Source organism: Pongo pygmaeus, chromosome 10, assembly GCF_028885625.2.
Source record: "Pongo pygmaeus isolate AG05252 chromosome 10, NHGRI_mPonPyg2-v2.0_pri, whole genome shotgun sequence".
Taxonomy (NCBI): Eukaryota; Metazoa; Chordata; class Mammalia; order Primates; family Hominidae; genus Pongo; species Pongo pygmaeus.
The window spans coordinates 103,626,769-103,653,645 of NC_072383.2; the positions used below are offsets into that span (position 1 = coordinate 103,626,769).

A 26,877-nucleotide genomic window follows, 5' to 3' on the forward strand; every position below is an offset into this window, starting at 1 on the left:
CTGTTAATCTCATTCCATAAATCTTTCATTATCATTTCTAAAAGTTTTGTTTGGCTCTTTTTTTTTGGATTTTTTTTTATATCTTACATTTCTTTCCTCATTGTATTCATGTTTACTTTTCTTTTTTGAGACGGAGTCTTGCTCTCTTGCCCAGACTGAAGTGTAATGGTACGATCTCGGCTCACAGCAACTTCTGTCTCCCAGGTTAAGTGATTCTCCCACCTTAGCCTCCTGAATAGCTGGGGTTACAGGCACCTGCCATCATGCCCAGCTAATTTTTGTATTTTTGTAGAGATGGGGTTTCACCATGTTGGCCAGGCTGGTCTTGAACTCCTGACCTCAGCTGATCCACCTGCCTCAGTCTCCCAAACTGTTGGGATTACAGGTGTGAGCCACCATACTCAGCCCATGTTTTCCTTTAAGAACTAAAACAGGCTGGGCACAGTGGCTCACATCTAAAATTCCAGCATTTTGGGAGGCAGAGGCAGGCAGATCACTTGAGGTCAGGGGTTGAAGACCAGCCTGGCCTTCATAGTGAAACCCTGTCTCTACTAAAAGTACAAAAAAAAATAGCTGGGTGTGGTGGCATGCACCTGTAATACTAACTACTCAGGAGGCTGAGGCAGGAGAATCACTTGAGCCTCGGAGGTGGAGGTTGCAGTGAGCTGAGATTGCACACACTGCACTCCAGACTGGACAACAGAGTGAGACTCTGTCTCAATAAAAGAAAAAAAATTAAAACATAATTTTATCTTATTTTATTTTTTTCAGTTAAAACTTTTTTATATTTTAATAGCTTTTGGGGTACAAGTGGTTTTTGGTTACATGGATGAGTTGTATGGTGGTGAAGTCTGAGATTTTACTGTACCTGTCTCCCTAATAGTATACGTTGTACCCAATATATAGTTTTTGTATCTCCCCACTTTCCCCCTTCTGAGTCTCCATAGTTCATTATATCAATTTGTATGCCTTTCTGCATCCATAGCTTAGCTCTTGCTTGCAAGTGAGAACATAAGATATTGGGTTTTCCATTCCTGAGCTATTTCACTTAGAATAAGGGCCTCCAGCTCCATCCAAGTTGATACAAAAGATATATTTAGTTCTTTCTTATGGCTACAAAAGATATATTTAGTTCTTTTTTATAGCTGAGTCATATTGCATGGTGTATGTATACCACATTTTCTTTATTCACTCATTGGTCGATGGGCACTTAGGTTGGTTCCATGTCTTTGCAATTGTGAATTGTGCTGCAACAAACACATGCGTGCAGATGACTTTCTAATATAAGAACTTATTTTCCTTTGGGCAGATACCCAGGAGTGAGATTGCTGGATCGAATGGTAGATCTACTTTTAGTTTTCTAGGAAATCTCCATACTGTTTTCCATAGTGGTTGTGCTAATTTACATTCCCACCAGCAGTGTATAAGCATTCCCTTTTCTCCACATCCACACCACCATCTATTGTTTTTTTGACTTTTTAATAATGGCCATTCTTGTAGGAGTAAGGTGGTATCTTATTGTAGTTTTAATTTGCATTTCCCTGATCAGTGATGTTGAGCATTTTTCACGTTTGTTGGCCATTCATATATCTTCTTTTGAGAAATGTCTGTTCATGTCACTTGCCCATTTTTTGATAGGATTATTTGCTTTTTCTTGCTGCTCTGTTTGATTTCCTTCTAGATTCTGAATATTAGTCCTTTGTCAGATGCATAGTTTCCAAATATTTTTTCCCATTCAGCAGATTTTCTGTAAAACATAATTTTAATGCTGTTTTCACATCCTCATCTGCAAATTTCACCATTCCCATTATTTCTCCTCCCTCCCTCCCTCCCTCTTTCTTTCTTTCCTTCTTTCTTTCTTCCTTCCTCTGAGACAGGGTCTCACTCTGTCATCCAGGCTGGAGTGCAGTGGTACAATCTTGGCTCACTGGAGCCTTGACCTCCTGGGCTCCAGTTCCCATCTCAGTCTCCCCAGTAGCTGAGACTACAGGTACATGCCATCGTGCCTAGCTAATTTTTGTATTTTTTGTAGGGACAGCATTTCGCCATGTTGCCCTGGCTGGTTTGAACACCTGAGCTCAAGCAGTCTGCCCACCTTGGCCTCTCAAAGTGCTGGGATTACAGGAGTGAGCCACCATGCCTGGCCATTCCTATCCTTTCTATGTCTATTACATGATTTTCCACTTGGTTATAGATCACATTCTCTTGCTTCTTTGGATGTCTCATAATTTTTAATTGGATATTTGAGTCTTACACTGTTGAGGGCCTAGATTTTGTTATCTTCTTATAAAGCTTTTGGTTAAAACTGTACATTGTATGTAACATATTGTGGCCACTCTGGATTCTATTTTGCTCTTCAGATAATTATTTGACTGGTATTTTTTTGTTGTTTGTTTGTTTCTTTGAGCCAAGTTCTCGCTCTGTCACCCAGGCTAGAGTGCAGTGGCAGGAGCATGGCTCACTGCAGCTTTGACCTCCTGGATTGAAGCAATTCTCCTGCCTCAGTCTTCTATGTAGCTGGGACCACAGGTGCATACCACCACACCTGGCTACCTGGCTAATTTTTAAAATTTTTTTGTAGAGATGGGGTCTCATTTTGTTGCCCAGTCGGGTCTTTGACTCCTGGGCTCAAGTGATCTTCCCACCTCTGCCTCCCAAAGTGCTGAGATTACTGGTGTGAACCACCATGCCTGTTTGACTATTTGTTTTTAAATGAAGTAAACTTGCCTAGACTCCCTGTCTTCTTAGTAGAGTGAAGCAGTTTATTATTCTGCTTAGTTCTTAGTTTAGTGAAGGATGTGGCCAGTGTTTATACTTAGATTGCGGAGGTTACATCCATCTGCAGTTGCCCTAATTATCAGTCTTTCCTTCTAAATTCTAAACTGCTTTGCCAGCTCTACTTCTATTCGCTGTTACCTCAAATTAAGTCTTCAGCTTTCTGCTACCTGAGGTGTACCTCTGTTGGGAAATATATGCATTCAAAAGAGCAGCAAACTCATACACTTCACTGAGCGCAGTTCTGTTTTTCAGGGACTCCTGTTATTTCATCAGGCTGTCTGTATTTTAGTGGTCAGCCAGTGATTTGGGCAGAGTTTACACCCAGATTTTGGATCTCACACATTTTATAGGTCACTCCCCAAACTGATGACTTCTCTTCTAACAAACCCTGTACTCAGTTTGCTGACAGTTTGAGCCAGCAAGCCTGCAGTGCTGAGCTTCAGTGGTGAGGGACACCATCAGACAAAAAGCCACAAACTCATAATTCTTATCAGTTGCTGAACAAATTCTCCTGTGGTTTTTACCTGCTTTTATTGTTTTAGGTTTTTAAAAAGTCATTTTTAGATATTTTGGCTACTTTCTTAGTTATTAACTGTAGATGGGTTCACTTGACCACTTTATGCTGCCTCCATTATCAGAAGTGTCCTTATCAATTATTTTTACATGAAGATTTTGGAAAATGTCTATGCTTTTAAAAGTAGACTATTTCAACCTACTTTACGTAACTTATATAGCAAAACTTTTTTTTTTCAAGACAGAGTCTCGCTTTATCCCCAGGCTGGAGTGCAATGGTGCAATCTTGACTCACTGCAACCTCCGTCTCCCAGGTTCAAGTGATTCTCCTGCTTCAGCCCCCTGAGTAGCTGGGACTACAGGCACGCACCACCACGCCCAGCTAATTTTTGTATTTTTAGTAGAGATGGGATTTCACCATGTTGGCCAGGATGGTCTCAAACTCTTGACCTCATGATCCACCAGCCTCGGCCTCCCAAAGTGCTGGGTTTATAGGCGTGAGCCACCGCGTCAAGCCAGCAAAAATTTTTTTATATTATTTTGCTCTTTTAGAGTTCAGGTAAGTCAGCAAACTTCCTTCCTTCCTTCCTCTCTTTCCCTTTCTGTCTCTTTCTTTCTTTCCTTCTTTCTCTTTTCTTTTTCTTTCTTTCCTTTTCTTTTTCTCCTTCCTTCCTTTCTCTTTCTCTCTTCCCTTCTTTTTCCTTTCTTCCTTCCTTTTTCTTCTTTCATTCTCTCTCTTCCTTTCTTTTTTTCTTTCTTTTTTTTTTTTTTTTGACAGGGTCTCACTCTGTTGCTGAGGGTAGAGCACACTGGCGCAATCACAGCTCACTGCATCCTTGAACTCCTGAGCTCAAGCGATCCTCCCGTCCCAGCCTCCTAAGTAGCTGGGGCTATAGGTGCATGCCACCACACCCAGCTAATTAAAACAAATTTTTTTAGAGACCAAGTCTCGTTATGTTGCCCAGACTGGTCTTGAACTCCTGGGCTCAAGCTACCTTTTCACTTTAGCTTCCCAAACTGCTAGGATTACAGGAGTGAGTCACCATGCCCAGCTGACAAACTTTTTCTTAAAGGGCCAAGTAACAAATATTTTAGGCCTGTGGGCCATATGATTGCTGCTATAACTACCCAATTGCCATTTTAGTGTGAAGCAGCCATAGACGAAACACAAATGTAAATTATGTTTAATGTAAAATACGTAAATTAATGGGCATGGCTGTAGTCTGATATTTTATTTACAAAAGTAAGTAAAGTTTTACTTTATTTACTGATCTGCTGTCTGTACTTTTCTGACCCCTAAGTTAAAACATCTGAAAAATTTCACTTACCAGACAATTGGGCCCTTTGAAGAGTTTTGGTCACTGTGGCATACCAAACAGAGAAAGTCCTGATTAAATACTGGTTGAAGAAATGAACAACTAAAAAGCCATGTTATTACATGATTTCTTTTATCCTTAGATTCTTTAACAAACAGTGCCATCTATTGAAGAACTATGAGTAAATACTTTTCCTGTAAACTGAGTACTTATTACAGAACACTTGAAAAAAATGACAATTATTGGTTCACTCATTCAATAAATACATGTTTATCATCTATGTACCTAGCATTATACTTGGCACTAAACTATATCAAAGAGATAAGGTTTCGATGTTTATAGAGCATACAGACAAGTGGGAGACTATATTATTGTAAGCACAATTGGAAGCTGCTGGGGTGGTATTTCCTCCTGCCCCCCATCATATATATATATATATATATATATTACATTTTTAAAAATCCATTCATTCCTCTATGGACATTTGGACTGCTTCTGCCTCTTGGCTATTGTGATTAATGCTGCAGTGAATATGAGTGTGCAAATATCTCCTTGAGATCCTGCTTTCCATGTTTCTTGTTTGTTTTTTTTGAGACAGTTTCGCTGTTGTTGCCCAGGCTGCAGTGCAATGGCACGGTCTCTGATCACTGCAACTTCTGCCTCCTAGGTTCAAGCAATTTTCCTGCCTCAGTCTCCCGAGTAGCTGGAATTACAGGCGCGTACCACCACACCTGGCTAATTTTTCTATTTTAAGTAGAGACGGGATTTCACCATGTTGGCCAGGCTGGTCTCAAACTCCTGACCTCAATTGATCTGCCCACCTTGGCCTCCCAAAGTGCTGGAATTACAGGCATAAGCCACCATGCCCAGCCTGTTTTTGGATATATACCCAGGAGAGGGATTGTTGGATCGTACTGTAATTCTATGTTTGGTTTTTAAGGAACCTCCATACTGTTTTTCATACCAACTGCATCATCTTACAGTCCCACCAGCAGTGCACAAGCGTTCCAATTTCTCCACATCCTTGCCAATACTTGTTATTTTTTGTTTTACTGATAGTGGCCACCCTAATGGGTGTGAGGTAATACCTCATTGTGGTTTTGATTTGCAGTTCTCTAATAGCGATGTTGAACATCTTTTCATATGCTTCTTGGCCATTTGTATATCTTCTTTGGAGAAATGTCTATTCAGATCCTTCGCCCAATTTTTAAGTTGCTTTGTTGTTGTTGAGTTGTAAGAGTTCTCTACATATTGTGGAAATCAATCCCTTATCAGACATACGATTTGCAATTGTTTTCTCCCATTCCATAGCTTGCTTTTTCACTGTGTTGATTATTTACTTTAACATGCAGAAGTTTTTAAGTTTGATGTTATCCAATTTTTCCATTTTTGCTTTTTTTGCTAAAATCCTTTTTGAAGGCATTGGAGACCCAGGACAGTGAGGATTCGAGGAACTGAAATTCAGGAGAGATGATCCAAAAAGTTGAGCTTGACATTTAGCACCACATTTCACCTTAAGACATCTGCTGATTTGTAATGTGGCAGCTGAGAGTTTATGAGGCTGGGGAGCCGAAAGCAGTAGCTGAGAGGTGGAAAAGCTGATCAGGTTTGGCAGGCCCTGCCAAGCTCCCCTGCAAAGCTATACCCTAGGACTGAGGTGATGACAGAAATAGATGAGCTCTCACAAAGACAGAAACCCAGTTTCAAATAAGAACAGTTCTAGATTGGGTTAAAGTAATCTGTCCCTACACTAATGGCCTTCCAGAAAATATAGTAATCCCCTCTGAAGAAAGATGACATCATTCAGAGCCTTAACTTATCTTTACAATTTTTCATACGTAAAGGTCAAGATGCACTAAAAAAATTATCAGCTATACCAGGAAATAGGGCCAAATGATGGAAAACCAAGAGAAAAAGAAACAAAACATAACAAAACAAAACATCACCAGACAACAGAAAAGAGACCCTCAGGAAATCCAGATATTGGAGTTATCAGAAAGTACTTCAGGCTTCTTGACTTCCTATATTTACTGTAATTATTTTCTGAGTGCTTAACATGTATCAGGGACTGTGCAATGTGGGAATAAATCATGGTCCCTGATACCAAAGAGCTGATGGTCTGTATTAGGCTGAATAACAGGTGCCCAAAGATGTTCATGTCCTAATCCCTAGACCCTGTGAATATGTTACCTTACATGTTTAAAAGGACTTTGCAGATATGATTAAGGTAAGGATTTTTGAGATAGGGAGATTATCCTGGATTATCTGTGTGAGCTTGATGTAATCACAAGGGTCATTATAAGAGGAAGGCAGGTGAATCAGTCAATAGTAGGAAATGTGATGGCAGAAACAAGAGGTTCAATTAATGCACAGAAGATGAGAAAGGCAAAGAAATAGATTCTGAGTGTCCAAGAGGAACCAGCCCTACTAACACCTTTACTTAAGCCCAATGAGACTGATTTTGGCGTTCTGACCTCTAGAACTAGAAGATAATAAATTTGTACTCTTTTAACCACTAAGTTGGTGACAATTTGCTACAGCAGCAATAGGAAACTAATACATAACTTAATAGTGAAGATAATTATGTCAATAGATAACTTCAAAGTGGTAAATACCATGGAAGCACAGGGCCGAAGCACTCAGTCCAACCAGGAATTCAGGGAATTAGATATAACGGTAATCTAGGCTGGGCACAGTGGCTCACTCCTGTAATCCCAGCATTTTGGGTGGCCGAGGTGGGCGGATCACCTGAGGTCAGGAGTTCAAGACTAGCCTGACCAACATGGCAAAACCCCGTCTCTACTAAAAATAGATATAGTGGTAATCTATATGATTCCACAATCATTGATAACCAACCAGTACAAGGATTTTAGGATCCCTTAAATAAAAGGGCAGATTGGAAGAAGACTTGAGTTACATGCTATGAAGCATAAACTCCATACCATAGGTAATGGGAAGGATCTAAAGTGGGGCATGACCTGATCAAATAGGTTTCGAGAAGCTTCACACAGAGAATGTGGACAGTGGAGAGAGAAGACCTGTCACACATCCATAGTGGTTGTTCAAGTGAGAGATTACTTTGTAAGTAAATACATGAATTAACATATTAGGAATTTTTTAAACAGATAGACGCAGGATTCTGTGACAAACTACTAAGTGAAATATCTCTAGTGAGTTATTGCCATAGAATTTCTACTGTAGGAAGAAGATTTTATTTATTTTAGATTTTATTTATTTATTTTAAACTTTTATTTTAGGTTCAGGGGTACATGTAAAGGTTTGTTACATAGGTAAACTCACGTCATGGGGGTTTGTGGTACAGATTATTTTATCACCCAGGTATTAAGCCCTGTACCCAATAGTTATCTTTTCTGCTCCTCTCCCCACTCCCACCCTCCACTCTCAGTTAGCCTCCAGTGTCTGTTGTTTCCTTCTTTGTGTTAATGAGCTTTCATCATTTAGCTCCCACTTATAAAAGAGAACATGTGGTATTTGGTTTTCTGTTCCTGTGTTAAGTTTGCCGAGGATAACAGCCCCAGCTCCATCCATGTTCCTGCAAAAGATATGATCTCGTTCTTTTTTATGGCTGCATAGTATTCCATGGTGTATATGTACCACATTTTAAAAATCCAATCTGTCATTCATGGGCATTTAGGTTGACTCCATGTCTTTGCTATTGTGAATAGTGCTGCAATGGGAAGATACATTCCCATGCATGTATCTTCATGGTAGAATGATTTACATTCCTCTGGGTAAAAATCCAGTAATGGGATTGCTGGGGTGAATAGCAGTTGGAAGAGGACTTTTAATGTAAATTAAGAAACAAATTCACCAAGAACTTAGCTATATAACATATACGTAAAATATTTTGGTATGGAATAAACTGGAACTTAAGGTATAGGTATATGGGGCTGTAAGTTAAAGGCAGGGATTCCTAGGAACTGGCAGGCAGGCACCTTCTGTAGGCAGCTGTTCTAAAGTTCACAGAAGCTCTCAGAATAGCACAATATTGTCCATATGAAAAGTTTCTCCTTCTATTTCCAAGCTTGCTTTTCAGAACGTACTGTGTGAATGAAGAGTAGTAGAATGAAGAATATGTGATTACTTAAAATAATGATTTGCCTTCTGCAGACTAGGTCTAAGAACTATAGGACATTTATTTTTATAAATAACTTTCAGATAGCACTTTTCATTTAGTGAATGTGCTTTCCTATTTGGTATCTAATTTGTAATTCTCCAACAAAATTTGAAATTATAGGCTGTGGAATTTGATTTAAACATATTTAAGATCAAGACAGACAATCCTTGAGTTTTTTTTTTTGAGATGGAGTCTTGCTCTGTTGCCCAGGCTGGAGTGCAGTGGCTCAGACGACTTTCCTGCCTCAGCCTCCAGAGTAGCTGGGACTACAGGAAGGCACCACCATGCCCAGCTAATTTTTATATTTTTAGTAGGGACAGGGTTTCACCACGTTGCCCAGGCTGGTCTCGAACTCCTGACTTCAAGTGATCCACCCACCTTGGCCTCCCAAAGTATTGGGATTATAGGCATGAGCCACCACATTGGGACTTCAGAGATCTTTTTAAGATAAATCTATATTGATTCATTATAGCAACCTGATACAGTATGTGATTGGTATTGTTCTATGTACCTTATATGTATTAACTAATTTAGTCCTCGTAAGAATCCCACAAGGTGTTTAGTAGTTTTATTTTATTTTCATTTTATAGATGAGGAAATTGAGGCAGAGGTTAAATTACGTGACCCAAGATCACATGGTTAATAAGTGGCAGAGCCAGGATTTGGACCTAGGCAATTTGGCAGTCAAAACTGTGCTTTCAATTATTACATGACACTGCCTCTTGCTACTAATCACTTTAATAGATTAGTGTATTTATAGATTCAAATTGTTCTGACTTGTAAGTTCAATTTATCACAATGAGCTGCTGGGAGATTAATTACAGTGATTTAATGCAAATGTTAAGAATCCAGGAAAGTCAAACTCATGGTCACACAAAGTACAGGAAAAAAGTTTGTCAGCCATTAGACTCTAAGGATGCGTGTTATTTTCAAGATTTTTTTTTCCTTCTGAAATGCCCATTAAGTCTGCCATAGGGTCAGAAAGCAATTTTCTTACCTGTTTCATAGTTTCTGCATCTAGCCTGGTGCCTGGTACCCAGTGGGCACTCAAACATTTAACCCAGGGCAGATCCAATGACCTCAGAATGCTCTTCAATAGACCTTTTGCCTACATTGATTAGTTCTTTTCGGTACTTTTTAAGATTACACGAGTAAAACCTTAGTAAATTCTCATTGTTAAGGATTCAAAACACGTAAGTAGACATATCAAAACTCGAAAATCCTGTTACTCACCAACACATGCTTTTCCCCAGGTAACCACCGTCCTCTGTCTTCCTACGAATTTACATACATATAGGCACATATGCGTTTGTATAACTTAAAAACATAAATATAATCACAAATACACATTACTCTGCAACTGTCTTGTGTCGGTTGTTCATGCCATTATAAATATATTTCATCTATTTTAGCAGCTCTTCAGTGATTCGTAGTATGGATGTATTGAGCTTTATGTAATTCACTTGTAATGGACATTTAGATAGTTTCCTATTAAAAACCACGTTGCTATATTCTTGTGCAAAAACATGTGTGCATGTAGAATTTTACACCGATCCCGATTCTCCAAAAATCCAAATTGCAGGTGGGATCATTTTAGAATGTACTTCAATAGCGTTCTTCATCCCGCCTCGCGTTTTTAAAAGGACTGAGTGGAGAGCGGGGAAGAGGTGGTAAGATCCCCTGTTAGGGTGTTTATAAAGTAACTCCTCCTCTCGCACAGAACGTCTTGACTAAAAAACAATTCGCACAGAATGTGCAGGAGAGCTGTAGGAACTCCTGCGGTGGCGACAGGGAGGGAAACAGGTTTGTTGGAAGAAGCGCCTGGTCAGCGTTATCCTCGAGGATCATGCCTTCCTGTTAATTCCCCACCCCATCAATTCTACCCTTTTTAGGTTAGACTGAGGAGTAACTTTCCCAGGTATTAAAAATCTTCTAGAGAGAGCAGGGCGAAGTGGCTTGAGAAGCACAGTGAATGGTGGCGAAGCCCAAGCCAGGTCGCAGGACCACCGCTGGCACTGCCGGCGCCATGGCAGCCGCCTTCGGCCACGGCAGAGGACTCGCTTTCCCAGCGGCCCCCGCGGTAGCGGGGGCAACGAGCCCGGCCGGCCCTCGCGAGCGGAGGCGGGGCCGGGGCCGGAAGTCACGTGCTGTGACAGTAGCTGGGGTGAGGCCGTCGTCGCCGCACGGGCTGGTTGGGGCTCTGTCTGCGGGAGGCGGCGGGGTGATGGCGGTGGAGACTCTGTCCCCGGACTGGGAGTTTGACCGCGTTGACGACGGCTCGCAGAGTAAGGGAGCGGCAGGGCGAGGGCTGCGGGTGGACGCTCCTCCGGCCCGCCGCTGTCCTGGGCAGCGCTTCTGCGAGAGGGACGGCTGCGCAGCCGTCTGGTGCGGGACACTTCAGAGCCCTTGGGGTGTGCGAGGGACGCGCTCTCCAGCGTTACTTTCGGGGTTGGGGTCCCAGCCACGGCGGGTCAGGCTGCCAGTTCAGGGCTCGGCGTGTGAGGCGGAGACTCCTGGGGAGCCTGCGGTGCCCCGCGGGGAGCGGCGTTCCCCTTCAGCTGCCCCGGGGCTTGGGCGGGGCGCGCCCGGGAGGCCCAGCGGCCCCGGGAGCCCAGGCTGCTTCTGTCTTTGGCCTCTTGGGGATTTCGCCAGATTCTCAGAGCGTTCAGCTCTGGAGGACGCTGATGTCTGGGTTCCTGTTTCGGTTTCCTGTTTTTCTTCTTTTCCTCCCAAATCAACTTTTGCAAGTTTGGGTGTCTTTCCCATCGCGTTGCTATAACAGTAGAAGGGAGCGAAAAAAGAACTTTTCACCCCGCGAAAATAAACACGTGAATGTCATTTTATCATTTTCCAGGCCTTTTATTTATGCTAAGTGATATTTTTCAGTGATGTTCTGCAGTTTCCATCGCAGCTATAAAGGCTTCAAAAATTACAGCAAATCTTCAAATTTTGCTTCACAAGATCGAATTGTCTGATTTTAACGTAAAAGTCCATCCCGAAACAAACAAATTCTGTTTCTTTCAGTAAAATATTGAGGCCAAATTAATTGTAGTGAAATTCTACTTGAAATAAATACAAGTTGGCAATCTGCCTCTTATCTTTGGTGATAGTAATCTGTGTAAGTGATTTAAGAGAGATCGGAGCATGCTGTTTGTGATTTTTTTTTCCCCCTCATAGTTTTCCCAAAAGGTGGAAGGAATGTTGCTTTTAAAAATCCCGGATGAATTTTGATTTTACAAAGAGAGACTAATGCCTACAAAGTTAGATAAATTAGGTTTTACAAGTCTCTCAGAGAAGAGTGAGCTACATCCAGGATGGGTTGCAGTTTTTCACAAAACATTCCTGAGGTCAGGAGTTCAAGACCAGCCTGGCTAACGTGGTGAAACCCCGTCTCTACTAAAAAATACAATAGCTGGGCGTGGTGGTGAGAGCCTGTAATTCCAGCTACTTGGGAGGCTGAGGCAGGAGAATCGCTTGAACCCGGGAGGCGGAGGTTGCAGTGAGCCGAGATTGTGCCATTGCACTCTAGCCTGGGCGGCAATAAGGTATTAGCTCTTATGCAGCATAAAAATTAACCTTGGAGATAATGACAAAATCTTTAATTTTTTTTTGTGGAGAGGATTCTGTATTTATTGTTGTAAAGTGAACTGTACCTTGTCATATATGAAATTTTATGGACAAAGATGACGAACTGGTGTCTTCAAAAAAAATTGGAATAGAGTTATGTTAATTGGGTTTGAAAATGGTTCAGCCTGGAGTAGAATGGTCTGATTCACTCAACAGATACTTTCTACAACCAGTGGCTGTGCTAGATATTAGGGATAAAAAGATAAAACAAGGAATGCAGTCGTTGACAAAGATGAGCATATTAAGTAGGTTTTTGGAATTTTTACTCTTAAAAAATTACCATGTAGTTCTTATCTCAACTTTTGTTATTTTAACTTTCACCAATTTTACAACCGTTTATTGTCAGCAAGGAACTTTTAATGTTATTTTAGGTTTTCTGTTGCCCGTTTGTGAATCCCTAAACATACTAAAGGAGTGATTTATTGGCGTGGTGTTTTTCTAGCATTGTCTTTTTTTTTTTTTTTTTGAGACAAGGTCTCACTCAATGCCCAGTGCAGTGGCATCGTCACGGCTCACTGCAGCCTCGACCAGCTGGGCTCAAGTGATCTTCCTACTTCAGCCTCCTTAGTAGCTGGCTGATTTTTTCTTTTTTAATTGGGATAGAGACAAGATTTTGCCATGTTGCCCAGGCTGTTGTTGAACTCCTGGTCTCAAGCGACCCACCGGCCTTGGCCTCCTAAAGTGTTGGGGTGAGCCACCATGCCCGGCCTAGCGTTGTCTTTAAGAAGTCATTTGCTGGTCAAATGCAGCTTTGACTGGTCATTTCCTGTGTAGTTGAGAATAAGACAACTATTTGGGGTTCTGAGAATCTAGGCAGTCTTATATGTAAGCTGTAGGGAAGAGAACACCTCCCTGTGCTTGGCTTTCATTAATTTTTGGTCTGTGAATCATATCTAGACTAATTGTTTTCCAAAATTGCCTAGATTAATGCTATAATAAGACAGAAACCTTAATGAACTAAATGGATTCGCCGGATTTAAAACTTCATGTGGTTGAAGAATAAGGGAGAATGCGGGCTAGGTCTTTATACTTTAATACAGCGTGAGTCAGAACACACTTTCTCTTACTTGCTTCACATTGCTAATTTGAGGAGAGCAAATTTTTACCTTTTTTAGAAGACAAAGGTTGAATAAAGTTATTCATATCAATAAAAGAAACTGAGTTGGAGTTGAATTTGTTACCTTTGGGAACAAGTAATGAATTTTTATGTGTAATGTGAAATACTTTCATGCATTTTGACGAATAGGCATATTTGAAAATCCAGCTTATTCCAATGATTCCTTAAAGTTACCTATGAATGTGTTAATTCCATGAAGAACAGCATAGTATCTGTAGTCGAGCAGTGTTCTTTGCTGGTTTTTCCAACTTGATTATGACAGTTAAATAATTTAACAAATATCTTGGTTAAATTTTAGAGATTATAGAAATAATATGCTCAAGCAGGTATAAAACCTCCATTTAAAAATATTTAGGTGTATTATTAAACATTAGTGTGTATAGAATTAAAAACTACATTTTTAAATGCTACTTCTGTGACAGATTTTTTTTTTTCACTTTCAGATCATGTATATTTGTTTTTGCAAAAGAGTTGTTTATGACTAAAAGATAGAATCAGGACATTGAGTTGTCTAAGGCACTTTTCAGATTGGTTCAAAGCCCTCTATTATGGGGTAGATGGGCTAGTGACTTTTTCATAATATGTTAGGGTTTTAAGGTAGTAACTTTATATATGGTAACATCTACTGCTTTTAAAATTATTTCGTGTATAGAGAAGATTGAAAGCTGAATTGTTTAACTTTGAAACTTTATTTTCAGGAAGTCCAGACATTCCAGAGTAATAATTAACAGTGCTTTGTGTGACTTTTGAGGTTATTTGAAGTAAATGTCCTGTAATTCATTACTTGTACTTATCACATACTGTTTTGAAATTTAAACTTAGAAATTCATGCCGAAGTCCAACTTAAGAATTATGGGAAATTTCTTGAGGAGTATACCTCTCAACTGAGAAGAATTGAGGACGCTCTGGATGACTCAATTGGAGATGTTTGGGATTTCAATCTTGATCCTATAGCATTAAAGGTTTGATTTGATTTTTTTTAAATATATGTATATATTTTCTGGACATACTATATCCTGAAAACATAATTTTTTAAAATGGAAAAGTATTTTTATTTGAAATCTAAGAACAAAATGAAAGTTGGAGGAAATTGTTAATTTCCTTTTCTCTAAGCCATGCAGATGATTTTTAAATGTGTGTGTGTTTTTTGTTTAAGAATGACACAAAGCCTTTAGTGTCAAACAATGACACAAACTCCAAGTCTTTGAGCTTGCCTTTGATTTTCATTATTAAGAAAATGAGGGCTGGATAGAATATTCAGGCTTTGCTTTTTCTTAATTGAGGCTATTTTACATAGAGTGAAATGCACAGATACTCTTAATTTTGCTGAACACTTGTAACTCATATCCCAATTAAGATAGAGAATATTTTCACCATTTCTGAAAAGTTCTCTCATGCTATATAGGTGTTAATGTGTGAGTAATTTTTTAATGTATAAAATACATCACTGTTTCCATTTTGAAATATTTCTTTTATCTTTAAAATTCGTTTGTTACCACTTGAAAAATAATGTACATTTTATTGAGCACTTGTGTATTACACACTGTCCTAAGTCACACACTGACTTGTTTTTATAACAGCTTTCTTGAGATATAATTCATATATCATACAATTCACTCATTTAAATTGTATAATTCAGTTGTTTTTAGCATATTCACAGAGTTGTGCAACCATCACAACAGTCAATGTTAGAACGTTCTCACCCCCCAAAAAAGAAACCATGTACCGTTTGATAATCAACCCCCTAGTTCATGCCATGGCATACCTGCCCTAGGCAACCACCAGTCAATCTACTTTTTATCTCTATGTGTTTGTCTCCTCTGTACACTTCATATAGATGAAATCATACAATATGTGCTCCTTTGTTGCTGGCTTCTTTAACTTATGTTTTCAATTATGTTTTCAAGGCTCATCTATGTTATCACATGTTTTTAGTACTTTCTCTTTTTGCTGTTGCTGAATAATATTCCATTGTAAGGAATGGATAACCACATTTTATTTATCCATTCATCAGTTGATAGACATTGGATTTTTCTACTGTTTGGCTGCCATGAGCATTTGGACACATGGTTTTGTGTAGACATATATATGTATATTATATATAAAATGTGTATATACATTATGTGTATATTTTATACATGTGTATATATGGGAGTGGAAATCCTGGATTATGTGGTAACTGTGTTTAACTTTTTGAGGAACTGGCAGAATGTTTTCCAATATGGCTATACCATTTTACATTACTACCAGCACTGCATGAGGGTTCCAGTTTCTCTACATCCTTGCCAGCCTTTATTGTCTTGATTATATTCTTCCTAGTGAATGTGAAAGCTCATTGTGGTTTTGATTTGCATTTCTGATGGCTAATAATGTCGAGCATCTTTTCATGTGCTTATGGCCATGTGTCTGTTTTCTTTGGAGAAATGTCTGTTCACATCCTTTGCCCATTTTTAAATTGGGTTATCTTTTTAGTATTGCATTATAGGACAAGTATTGACTTTTAATTCCCACCACAATCCTGTAAAGTAAATACAATGTCATCTCCATTTGTAAATGAGAAAACTAAGGCATACAAAAGTTAAGTAACTTAGTCAAGTAAGTGACAAATTTAGTTAAATGATGAATATCAGGCAGCTTGACTCCGGAGCCTGTGCCCTTATCCAGTACCCTAAACTGCCTCACAAATACTTTATATATTTGTAAACTGAAGTTACTTTCCTTTGACTTCTTTCTTGCAGGCTGGATAGACTTAGTCTTACTTTAAAAATCCTCCCGCCCCCCCCCAAATTTGTAGTTGTCTCTTTTTGTTCTTCAGCACTTCTGTGAGAATCATTGTATGTAAGTTATAGGAACTCTACTAGGAAACTGTCATTCTCAACCTGTACTATCTCTGAGGGTAATAAGTTTCATATATCTGTCACTTGCCATTAAGTAATACTTGTTGATTTTTTAAAGAGATGCTGTTGGGCTTTCTCGCCATTAAGTAATACTTGTTGATTTTTTTAAGACTTGCTGTTGGGCTTTAAGGGCCTCTTCTAGATAGGATTATAAAATCTGTTTTTTGTCTCAACTCTCAGATTTTATAAAAGGGTGAAATCATCTCTTAGTTTTTATCTTCCCCTACAGAAGCTTTCTAATCTTTACAATCTTATTATCTGACAGACTCCATCTCCGCAGTTGCTTTCTTTGGAACCTCTGTTTAAGTTCTATTATTGGGCAGTTATTTTATTGTTTTTACTATGCAAGGTTCTTAGTATTTTGGGAAAAACCGCAAACTCAAGATAAAATCTCTGTAAACAAAAATTACAGCCTAATGAGAAAGGGTATATAATAACTTCCTTGCATAAATAGTTAATTGTTAGTATGTAACCAGAAGGTAGATCTAAGATTTTACTTGATAAAGAGATCACATATAGTCAATGATCAGGAAGAGGTGGAAATTGAACAGGCTTTAGGAGTGAACTCCACATACTATTTTAAGTGTTTCTGAGCATAGATTTATACAAGAAAAGATACATTTTCTGTCTTGTTTCATTCTTAATTTATTTTGACCCTTTAGCTACAATATCTTATTAAATTTGTGGCTGCATAGAAAATTCAAAAATGATGAGAGGTTTTTCCCCATGATCATAACTAATGGAGTTTAATAATGTTACTATTACTTTATTACCTTGCATTTTCTTATACTGCACTCATAATCAGCCACCTTATGCTCCATAGGACAAGGAGAGTCGTTGCAACATGATTGTGTCATGTTGGGCCATTTCTTTCCTTACGTGTTGTCTAATGAGATTGTTTTGGATGAGGTAGTTGATACGGTGCTAATGTTGAGTGTGGGATCTAACACAAGTTTAAGTCGAATAAAGCTAGTCTCAATTTGTGTTTTTAAAATTTCGGTTATTTTTCAAATTAAAAAGAAATGTTCTTTTCCTTTGTTTCTGTAGCTTTTGCCTTATGAACAGTCTTCTCTTTTGGAACTCATAAAGACTGAAAACAAGGTACAGAATCCTAAATCTAAAAAATTATTTAAAAAATGTTTTAGTTATCTGTTACAATTTACTTTTTATTTTGTTTTTACTCATGAAACTAGGTCTTAAACAAAGTCATCACTGTTTATGCTGCACTTTGTTGTGAAATCAAGAAATTAAAATATGAGGTAATTATTTGAATTCTTGTCTTAAAACTTTAAAAATGTCATTTAGAAGCAAGTATGTGTTTATATATGTACAGCGTGCAATAAATATTTATTGAATGTTGAATGAATTATTTATTTAACGTAATACTAATACGGACTACCATTCATTGAGTACTTAGTATGTGCAAAACACCAGGCTAACACTGTAATCCTTATAGTAACCCCAGGAAGTAGGTGAGACATTGATGAGGAAACTGAGGCTTAAAGAGAGTGTCACTTGCATAACATCTTACTGGTAGTCAACAGTTTGAATCTAGGCTTACAAACCTCCAGAGTTAATGTTACCTGCTATGTATACTGGCTATCTAGAGAAAACTGATTTTTTTTTTTCTTAAATGCATTTAGTTTTGTGTTTCCTTACCCAAGAACCATTAAAAGTCTGGTAGAAGTTGACAAACTTCGTATTTTATTCTCCTGCTTTTTGATACCATGTGGTTGCTCTTTATTTCCCATGAACTAATGGGAGGATGTGGGACAGTGAGGGTGGTCAGGTAGGATGAAGTAAAGGCTAAAGGAATCAAGATACAGCTTTGAGTATCAGTAATGTTTTTGTTAATCTAAAGATGAATTGCTTTATAAACAGGTTTTGAATTTAAATGAATTTGTATGCAAATGACGTAGCCCTCTGTTACTAAATATACAGATCTAAGAGAGCATAGGAATTTGGAAACAAAACAACCTTTAAAATTATTTTAATTTTTTCTTAAAAACAGGCTGAAACTAAATTTTACAATGGTCTCTTGTTTTATGGAGAAGGAGGTAAGTTTAAAATTCAAAATTGTGATGCCTTTTTGATATTAAAATGAACAAAAAGTTAACAGACAATTTTAGGACTACTATGATTATATAATAGTGTGAGAAAAATAAGTATTCATATTTTTTGTTGGTATGTTTGGTAAACAGGTAAAAAATCTGATGAAGCAGCAGCAAATTTGTGATATCTTTGTACTTTAAGTACTGTAGCTAGATGAGAATTTTCCTTGAATTCATTAAATAGTGAAGCAAATACTTCTAATTATTTGATTAATGATTGTCTGATTTTTCTCTTTGGTGTAAAAATTGTGTTTTCAATACTATGCAGAGTAAAAGATGTCCTAATGAAAAAAAAAAAAACTTTTCCCCCTTTTTTGGTATTGATTGAGTTTAAATTTAAAAAATGAAATGTGCTTATTCATGTTGCCTTTTACAGCTACAGATGCCAGCATGGTGGAAGGTGATTGTCAAATTCAAATGGGGAGATTTATTTCATTCTTACAGGTAACTGATTTTTACTTTCTACTGAGCTTTTACTTTGAAAAGTTTGAGTAAATTACACAACAAGTAAAAAGTTCTGAAACCTTCAAATACTAAAGATGTGTACTCTGAGGATAAGACACTTAATTAGCATTGGATTATAGTTTAGGAGATCATAACTCCTAAAAGATTTCCAAGTATTTTTAGAGGAAAAAGCTATCAAAATAAGTTTCTTTGTATATATTCCTTTATGGACAACTTGTCACCATGCCTTTTAAAATAATTTAAACTTTGTACCCACTGGAAAAGATAAATTGTCTCAGGAAAAGTTGTTAACTGATAAGGAAAAGTTGTTAACTGATAGGAGAGAATTAAGCTGTTACATGAGCAGTGATGAAGTTGTTTAAAGTGGTAGCCCTGCATGCTTCTAACAGCTTGTTTCAGTTTAGATAGCTTCTCATCACTGCCAGTTTTAATGATTGTAGGTCCTTTGGTTTACTCTTATCAAAAGAATAAAATCGCTTCTGTTTCCTCCTCTCTTTATGATAAAAATAATGCATGTACAATGTGAAAAAGCAAAAATTGAAGCTAAGGAAAAAATACCCATAGTCCCACCTGCCTTCTGGTTGTTGAGTACAAGATTTGATATATTTCATCAAATTAGGCATGCTAACATACTGTTCAAATCTTTTATATCTTTAGTACTTTTTTTGGTCTAATTGATCTAATTGAGAACATTTTGTTCATATTGTGATATGTGTTATTCAGGGTCCTGTCTAGAAAACTCCATACAAAGTATTTCAAAAGATGTAGTTTGGAGGATACAAAGTAGCAGATATGTAAGATGAGTAAGTCTAGAGATCTAATGTACAACGTGAGGATTACAGGTAATAAAAATACCATATATGGCATTCATGCTGAGTAGATTTTAGCTGCTTTTGCCACAAAAAAATGGGTTAGCTATGTGAGATGATGGATTTGCACTTCACTATAGTAACCTTTTTATTATCGGTATGTATCCCATAACATGTTGTATACCTTAAATATACACAATAAAATGTATTTAAATAAGAAGAGAGGGGATTCAATATAGAGAATTGGTTACCCAGGAGTTGGAGGATAAAGAAAATACCGAGGTAGTCCAAAGGAAACAGATACCTCCTTTACATCCAGAGAACAAAAAGGATAAAGATTGGGATTGCCAGGATCTGGGAGCTTGGAGAAGAAGCCCCATGAAACTGATGCCCATGCCGAGGTGGCACTGCCTAGCTGCTGCTGGCTTCTTTTCCAGCAAGGTGTCTAAAAATTGTAGTTGGTAAGGTCCCAGTAAATGTGGAAACTTTGCATTTTTCATTTTGAGGATATTTTATTCAGTGTGTACAAGTTTAGAATTGTTAATCATTCCTGGTAAATTGAATCTTTATCATCATTTGTGACCTTCCTTAGGTATAATCATGATTATGTGTATATGATTATGTATGTGTATTTTACATGCATAGCAATTTACTATACTGATGCTAATCAAGTCTGTTTTGTCTGACAGTATAATAATAGTGCTGCCCTGGCTCTGTTTTAGTTAACATTTTCTTGATTTATCTTTTTCCATTGTGGCAGCCTTTCAGTGTCATGTTTTAGTTGGGTTTATTTAAAACTACATATATCTAAATTTTGCTTTTCTAATGCAGCCTGACAATACCTGTTTTTTAATTGCTTAATTTATTCTGTTTCTAGGTCTATCTTATATAGTCTGTATGTATATCTGGGCTTGTTTCTGCCTTTTTACTTTGTTCTTTCTGTTTGTCCTGCATTTTCTCTTCTTTGCTTTTGTTAAACTTTTAGAAGTTTAATAGGACATGTAAAACTATAACTATTTGAAAATAAAATGTGTTATTTATTTTCATTTTAAAAAATGCTTTACATCATTTTTAGATCTCACAGCTGCATAAAAATTCCGTTTTTAAGCATTCAACAAATATGTTTTGTAAGCCTAGTATATGCTAGAAACTTAGTGGTGCTGGTGATATAGCAATGCACAACACCAACAGAAATTCCTGTTCTCATAGAGCTTAAAATTTAGATCAGCATGTTTTAATTAGGTTTTAAATACTTCAGATACACACTGTTTCTATAGGTTTAAAAGTTGAGAGCTTCTGAAAATGGATTTTCAGAAAGTCCAGGATATGTTAGATATGAGCTAATTATTTAATGACAAACATATCCCTAGGATTAGTGATATGACATTTCACTTGCTGTATGCCAAGCCTGCTTATACGTACAGTTACAGGTGATCAGTGTTTGAAGTTATTTTACAGTGACTTCTGGAAACCCCTTCCTGCCATAGTTGTACTTTCTATACTGGCAGCTTTTGAGCTGCTTCACTCACTCAGATGTTTATTCATGTAATAGGGTAGAAATTTATTGAGAAGCAGTTGAGTCTTAGTCACTATGCTAGGCAGTGGATATTCAAAGAAGGAATGAGACAGCACCTATCATTTAGGAGTTATATGAGTAACTACAATATTAAACTTGAAATAGTAGTATGAATGAAATGCAGTGGGAACAAAGAGATAGGAACGACCCTGGAATGCAGGAGGTGAGTTAAGTATTGATTGCTTGAGGGATGCTTGCACTTGTCTGGCTTTTGGTTAACTGGAGGCTTTATTGGAAAACTGTTTTGTTTTTGTTAGAGTTGTTACCATAAAATTCAGTAAAAAATGGTGAGATTTAAAAAGCAACTTTGTAATATATACCCACCTTGTCATTTCAGGAACTGTCTTGCTTTGTTACGAGGTGCTATGAAGTGGTGATGAACGTAGTCCACCAGTTGGCTGCCCTCTATATCAGTAACAAGTAATGGATTTTAGAAATATTTTTGCTTTTATAATAGAGATGCAGAAAATGTTCTTTCTAAAATTAATAACTTGAAATAGTTTTTCTTTCATTCAGCATTCTTTGAACACTTACGATATTTCAAACACTACTTGATGTGTATAATACGTAGGTTAGTAAGACACAATTTCCACCATGGTGAGTGAACCCATTATCTGTCTGAATGAGAGTGTCTACAGAACAATCTTAAAGAAATTTGACCATATAGAAGAAGGCTAACATGGAATTAGTACATGTTCTGTGTTCTCTCTCTTTATTCCTTTCCTCTACACGAATGGTTGCCTGACCCTAATGGAGTCACTTGAGACTTTTCTTAGACTACAGAATCTTGAGGGATGGAGCTAGGGAATCTACATTGAAGAAATTTTGTGAGTAGTTTTAATGATCGTAAATATACCCAGTAAAATATACCTTAAATATACACAGTAAAATTTATTTAAATTAAAAAAGGGGATTTAATATGGAGAATTGGTTACATGGGAGCTGGAGGGCTGAAAGGACAAAGAGAACAGTGAGTTCATCTGGAGGAAACAGATACCACCTCTCCATCCAGAAAACAGAAAGGAAAAGATTGAGGTTACCAGAATCTGGGAGCTTGGAGAAGAAGCCTCATGGAATTGGTGCTCATGCCACTGAGGAGGTGGTACTGCCTGGCTGCTGCTGGACCATTACCCTAAATCAAGAAAAACGATCACATTTTCGTAGAGCTCTTGCAGTTTTACCGCAAAATAATATCTCACATTTGATTAGTTCTTTATACTTAAAATTTTTTTCCACACTTACAATCTAATTAATACATTAACTTTGTTTAGCTCTATGTCTAGGGATTATTAATGATGAGAAGAGATAACTGAGACCTGGAAGAGATAACAAGAGTCCCTAGCAATTTTGGCACTGTTCTTTTGGTCACCAGCACATTCATTGTTCTTACTATACCATGCTGCATATAAACTCTTTATACTGGAGTGTTAACTGTTTCTTATTCTCCCATTTTCCCCCTCAGTTAGGTATTTATTTTATGTTCTGTCTTTTCACTGAAGCTCTCATGGCAGGAGAGAATGAGAGTATAGCTTCCCCACCCGCTGCAGTACCTGATGGGTAGTTCTAAGAAGACTCCCCCTCATCCTTCCCCTGCCCTAGAAGGATGAAATTTATTTGAATTTTGTGTTTAAATTTAAAATATGCATTCTATCTTGTGGAATATCTATATGTGCTTTAATATTATAAGCACTATTTAAAACTTGTTGAGCAAAATGAGTAGGAGGTAGAAGTGAATTTTTCTTTGACTTTTGACTTTGGTATAATTCTAGTAGTATGCACTGTTTTTCAGTAGGGATGAGAACTCAAACTCAACTGAAGAGAGGACTGATTCCTAAAGACCAGTTTGGAGGCCGGGCGCGGTGGCTCATGCCTGTAATCCCAGCTCTCAGGGAGGCAAGAGGCGGGAGGATAGCTTGAGCCCAGGAGTTTGAGACCTGCCTGGGCAGTATAGTGAGACCCCGTTCTCCACAAAAAGGAAAAACAAAACAAAACAAAAAAACAAAAGACAAAGACCAGTTTGGATAAGATAACAAAAATTCTAGTTGGTAATTAAGAAATTCTAATAGTTTAGAAAAATATGAATACCACTTTTAATATTTCTCTACCTCTATCCCAAGATAAATCATTTGGGTTTAAATAGGTAAGGTTATTCATAGATCTCCTATCATCATAGCGCTACCCATGAGTGGGATATAGGCAACAATACTATTAGGTTGGTGCAAGAATTATTGCTGTTTTTGTATCACAGTTACTTTTGCACCATCCTAATAGTATGCACAAAGTAGTTCTCTTCTTGGGAAAGTGGACTTGACGCTCTTAAATTTTAAATGACTAGAGCCTTAATAAAGATAAATATTAAAATTCCAAGATCATCTGCTCCTGTATGTATTTGAAATAAGAATAAACTATGACAAAAAGGAAAGTTTTTTTTAACTTGGTTGTTATTTTATTATAGGATTGCACCCAAAATTATAGAGACAACTGGAGTTCATTTTCAGGTAAAAGACATTTAGCTTGACCTGTAAAACTGTAATTTTTACTATATTTTACTTTGGAGTTTGTATGGTTGGAGAGTATGACACTCATAGGAACACTCTTAAAGGGGTGTGTGTGTGTGTGTGTTTGTGTGTGTTTGCATTTGTTCTCTTTCATCTGTGAAGTTGATGAGTCATTATTGACCATTATCAGTGTAACTTAGTTTTTCCCAGTAGTGCCCTAATGCAGATTCTCTGAATGATCTCTTTGGACAATGAAATAAATCTGCAGTATTGCAATTAAGGATGAAATTTTGTTCATCTTAAAAAGAGAAAAGTGTTCTCTATTTAAGACTAAAAGACAAATAGTCCTTTCTGAGGATCCAACCTGTAGCTGAATAAATTGATTTACCCACTACTTTTACTAATTCAGTAATTAGCCCAAATGATTTTACTTTAAACGTCTACATGAGGCTTAACTTCTAACTAGTGACTAAATGATAATCATTAAAGGTTTTTTGACAGACTATGTATGAGCACTTGGGAGAACTGCTAACAGTTTTGCTCACCCTGGATGAAATTATTGATAATCATATCACACTGAAAGACCACTGGACTATGTACAAAAGGTACACCAATTAAAATATTTTAAAATGTTTCTTACTTTGGTTAATGTATTTGTGTTAGTAAAAAGTGAACAAATATAAACAATACAGATTTTCTAAAAGACCTGGGGATTGATATTTAGAAGGAGCTCATATCAAATATTTTTATGACTACAGTAACCATTCTTTAATTTCACATGAGTTTGTTGGGACGAGTATAATACATCTGTATAAAGCATCATAATTCTTATAGTAGTAGAAAGTTAATTTGCCTAGCTTAGGACTCAGATTTATTTTTTTCCTTGGGTTCTATTCAGGTGACAGTTTTTTCTTGTTTTTCTTGTTGAGACGGAGTCTCACTATGTTGCCAGGCTGGAGTGCAGTGGCGTGATCTCAGCTCACTGCATCCTCTGCCTCCCGGGTTCAAGTGATTCTCCTACCTCAGCCTCCCAAGTAGCTGGGACTACAGGCGTGTGCCACCATGCCCAGCTAACTTTTGTATTTTTAGTAGAGACGGCGTTTCACCATGTTGGCCAGGATGGTCTCCATTTCTTGACCTCATGATCTGCTCGCCTTGGCCTCCCAAAGTGCTGGGATTGCACACGTGAGCCACCATGCCCAGCCCGACAGTTTTTCTTTCCTGAGCTTGGTTTTATTTTATTATATACCCTGAATTTTTTTTAGACTATGGTTTATTTTATTCATGTTCTAAGTACTTATTAAATGTCTGGTATGTACGGAGTATGAGGCATTTTGATTGAAGATGATATTAAAAAGCGTAAGAAAATCTATTAGGATTTTGTGTTCAAATTTTCAAATATGTAGAGCCAAACAAGAAATATAAATATAAAATTTTGACTTCTAGGAAAATTTTTAATTTTTAATTTAAGAATTTATTAGGTAGATTTAAGATGTTTCTCTTGATTTTCCACAAGGTTACTGAAATCTGTCCATCACAATCCTTCAAAATTTGGAATTCAGGAAGAAAAACTAAAGCCATTTGAAAAGTTCTTGCTGAAGCTAGAAGGGCAATTACTGGATGGAATGATATTCCAGGTAAGTAGGTCTGTATCAGACTGTAACAATTGGGCTCATATTAGACGACAAAGCTCAGAATTACAGTAGGACACTTTTATAATATACTGTTGAATATAATTTTCTTTAAAAAGTGCTTTGGCTTAAAATTATTGTTACAGTACTAAAATATTTCTGTATCTAGTAGCCAACAAAATTAATAGTATATTAGTTGTATTTGGAGTAAGAGTTTTAGAAAAATTATGTAAATGGATAAAAATATTTGAGGATTGACATCTGATCTTAGTAGTTAGGTATAGGCATATCTTGTTTTATTGCATTTCACTTTATTGCATTTCCCAGATAATTGCATTTTCTACAAATTAAAGGTTTGTGGCAATCCTGCATCAAGCAAGTCTTTGATCATCATTTTTCCAACAGCATGTGTTCACTTTGTCTCTGTGTCACATTTTGGTAATTCTTGCAATATTTTAAACTTTTTCATTATTATTATAGCTGTTATGGTGATCAGTGGTTTCTGGTGTTACTATTGTAATTGTTCTGGGGTGCTACCAAATAGTGCCCCTGTAAGATGATGAACTTAATCGATAAATGTTGTGTGTGTTCTGACTGCTTTATCAACTGGCTGGCTCTTGTCCCGTCTTTCTCCCCCTCTTCAAGCCTTTTTATTCTCTGAGACACAACCATATTGAAATTAGGCCAATTAATAGCCCTACAGTGGCCTCTAAGTGTTCAGATGAAAAGAAGAGTTTCATGTCTCTTAATCAAAAGCTAGACATGGTTAAGCTTAGCAAGGAAGTCATATCAAAAGTAGAGATAGGGCCGGGCGCGGTGGCTCACGCCTGTAATCCCAGCACTTTGGGAGGCCGAGCGCGCAGGTCACGTGAGGTCAGGAGTTCGAGACCAGCCTGGCCAAGATGGTGAAACCCTCTGTCTACTAAAAATGCAAAAATTAGTAAGGCGTTACGGCAAGCGCTTGTAATCCCAGCTACTCGGGAAGTTGAGGCAGGAGAATTGCTTGAACCTGGGAGGCAGAGGTTGCTGTGAGTCAGGATCACGCCATTGCACTCCAGCTTGGGCGACGAGGGAGACTCCATCTTTTAGGGGGGTGGGGAAAGCAGAGATAGGCTGAAAGTTAGGCCTCTTGCTGTGACTAATTAGCCAACGTGTGAATGCAAAGGAAACATTTTGAAGGAAATTAAAAGTGCTGTGAACACACAGATGATAAGAAAGTGAAACAGCATTACTGCTCATATGGAGAAAGTTTTGTTGGACTGAATTGAAAATCAAACCAACCGCAACGTTAGTTTAAGCCAAAGCCTAATCCAGAGCAAGGCCGTAACTCTCTTTAATTCTCTGAAGGCTAAGAGAGGTGGGGAAGCTGCAGAAGAAAAATTTGAAGCTAGCACAGGTTGG

General features: G+C 37.6%; 1 protein-coding gene across 7 annotated transcripts in view; it reads left to right on the forward strand.

The window, feature by feature from the left end:
- Positions 1-10,868: 10,868 nt before the first annotated feature.
- WASHC4 (WASH complex subunit 4) overlaps positions 10,869-26,877 on the forward strand; it is a 61,456-nt gene continuing 45,447 nt past the window's right edge. For 4 of the 7 annotated variants that reach the window (XR_010122689.1, XR_010122690.1, XM_063646654.1 and 1 more), the window contains exons 1-10: positions 10,902-11,030; positions 14,312-14,451; positions 17,434-17,487; positions 17,580-17,645; positions 18,398-18,443; positions 18,874-18,941; positions 21,685-21,767; positions 23,803-23,845; positions 24,347-24,450; positions 25,362-25,482. Coding sequence is in view for 5 of the 7 variants with exons in the window: in XM_063646654.1 (XP_063502724.1) it covers positions 10,970-11,030; positions 14,312-14,451; positions 17,434-17,487; positions 17,580-17,645; positions 18,398-18,443; positions 18,874-18,941; positions 21,685-21,767; positions 23,803-23,845; positions 24,347-24,450; positions 25,362-25,482 (786 nt within the window). In the remaining 2 variants the exon portion in view is untranslated. Of the gene's footprint in view, positions 11,031-14,311; positions 14,452-17,433; positions 17,488-17,579; positions 17,646-18,397; positions 18,444-18,873; positions 18,942-21,684; positions 21,768-23,802; positions 23,846-24,334; positions 24,451-25,361; positions 25,483-26,877 lie in introns of those variants that run through there. The other 3 variants (XM_054444320.2, XM_063646653.1, XM_054444321.2) reach the window with 3 other exon arrangements.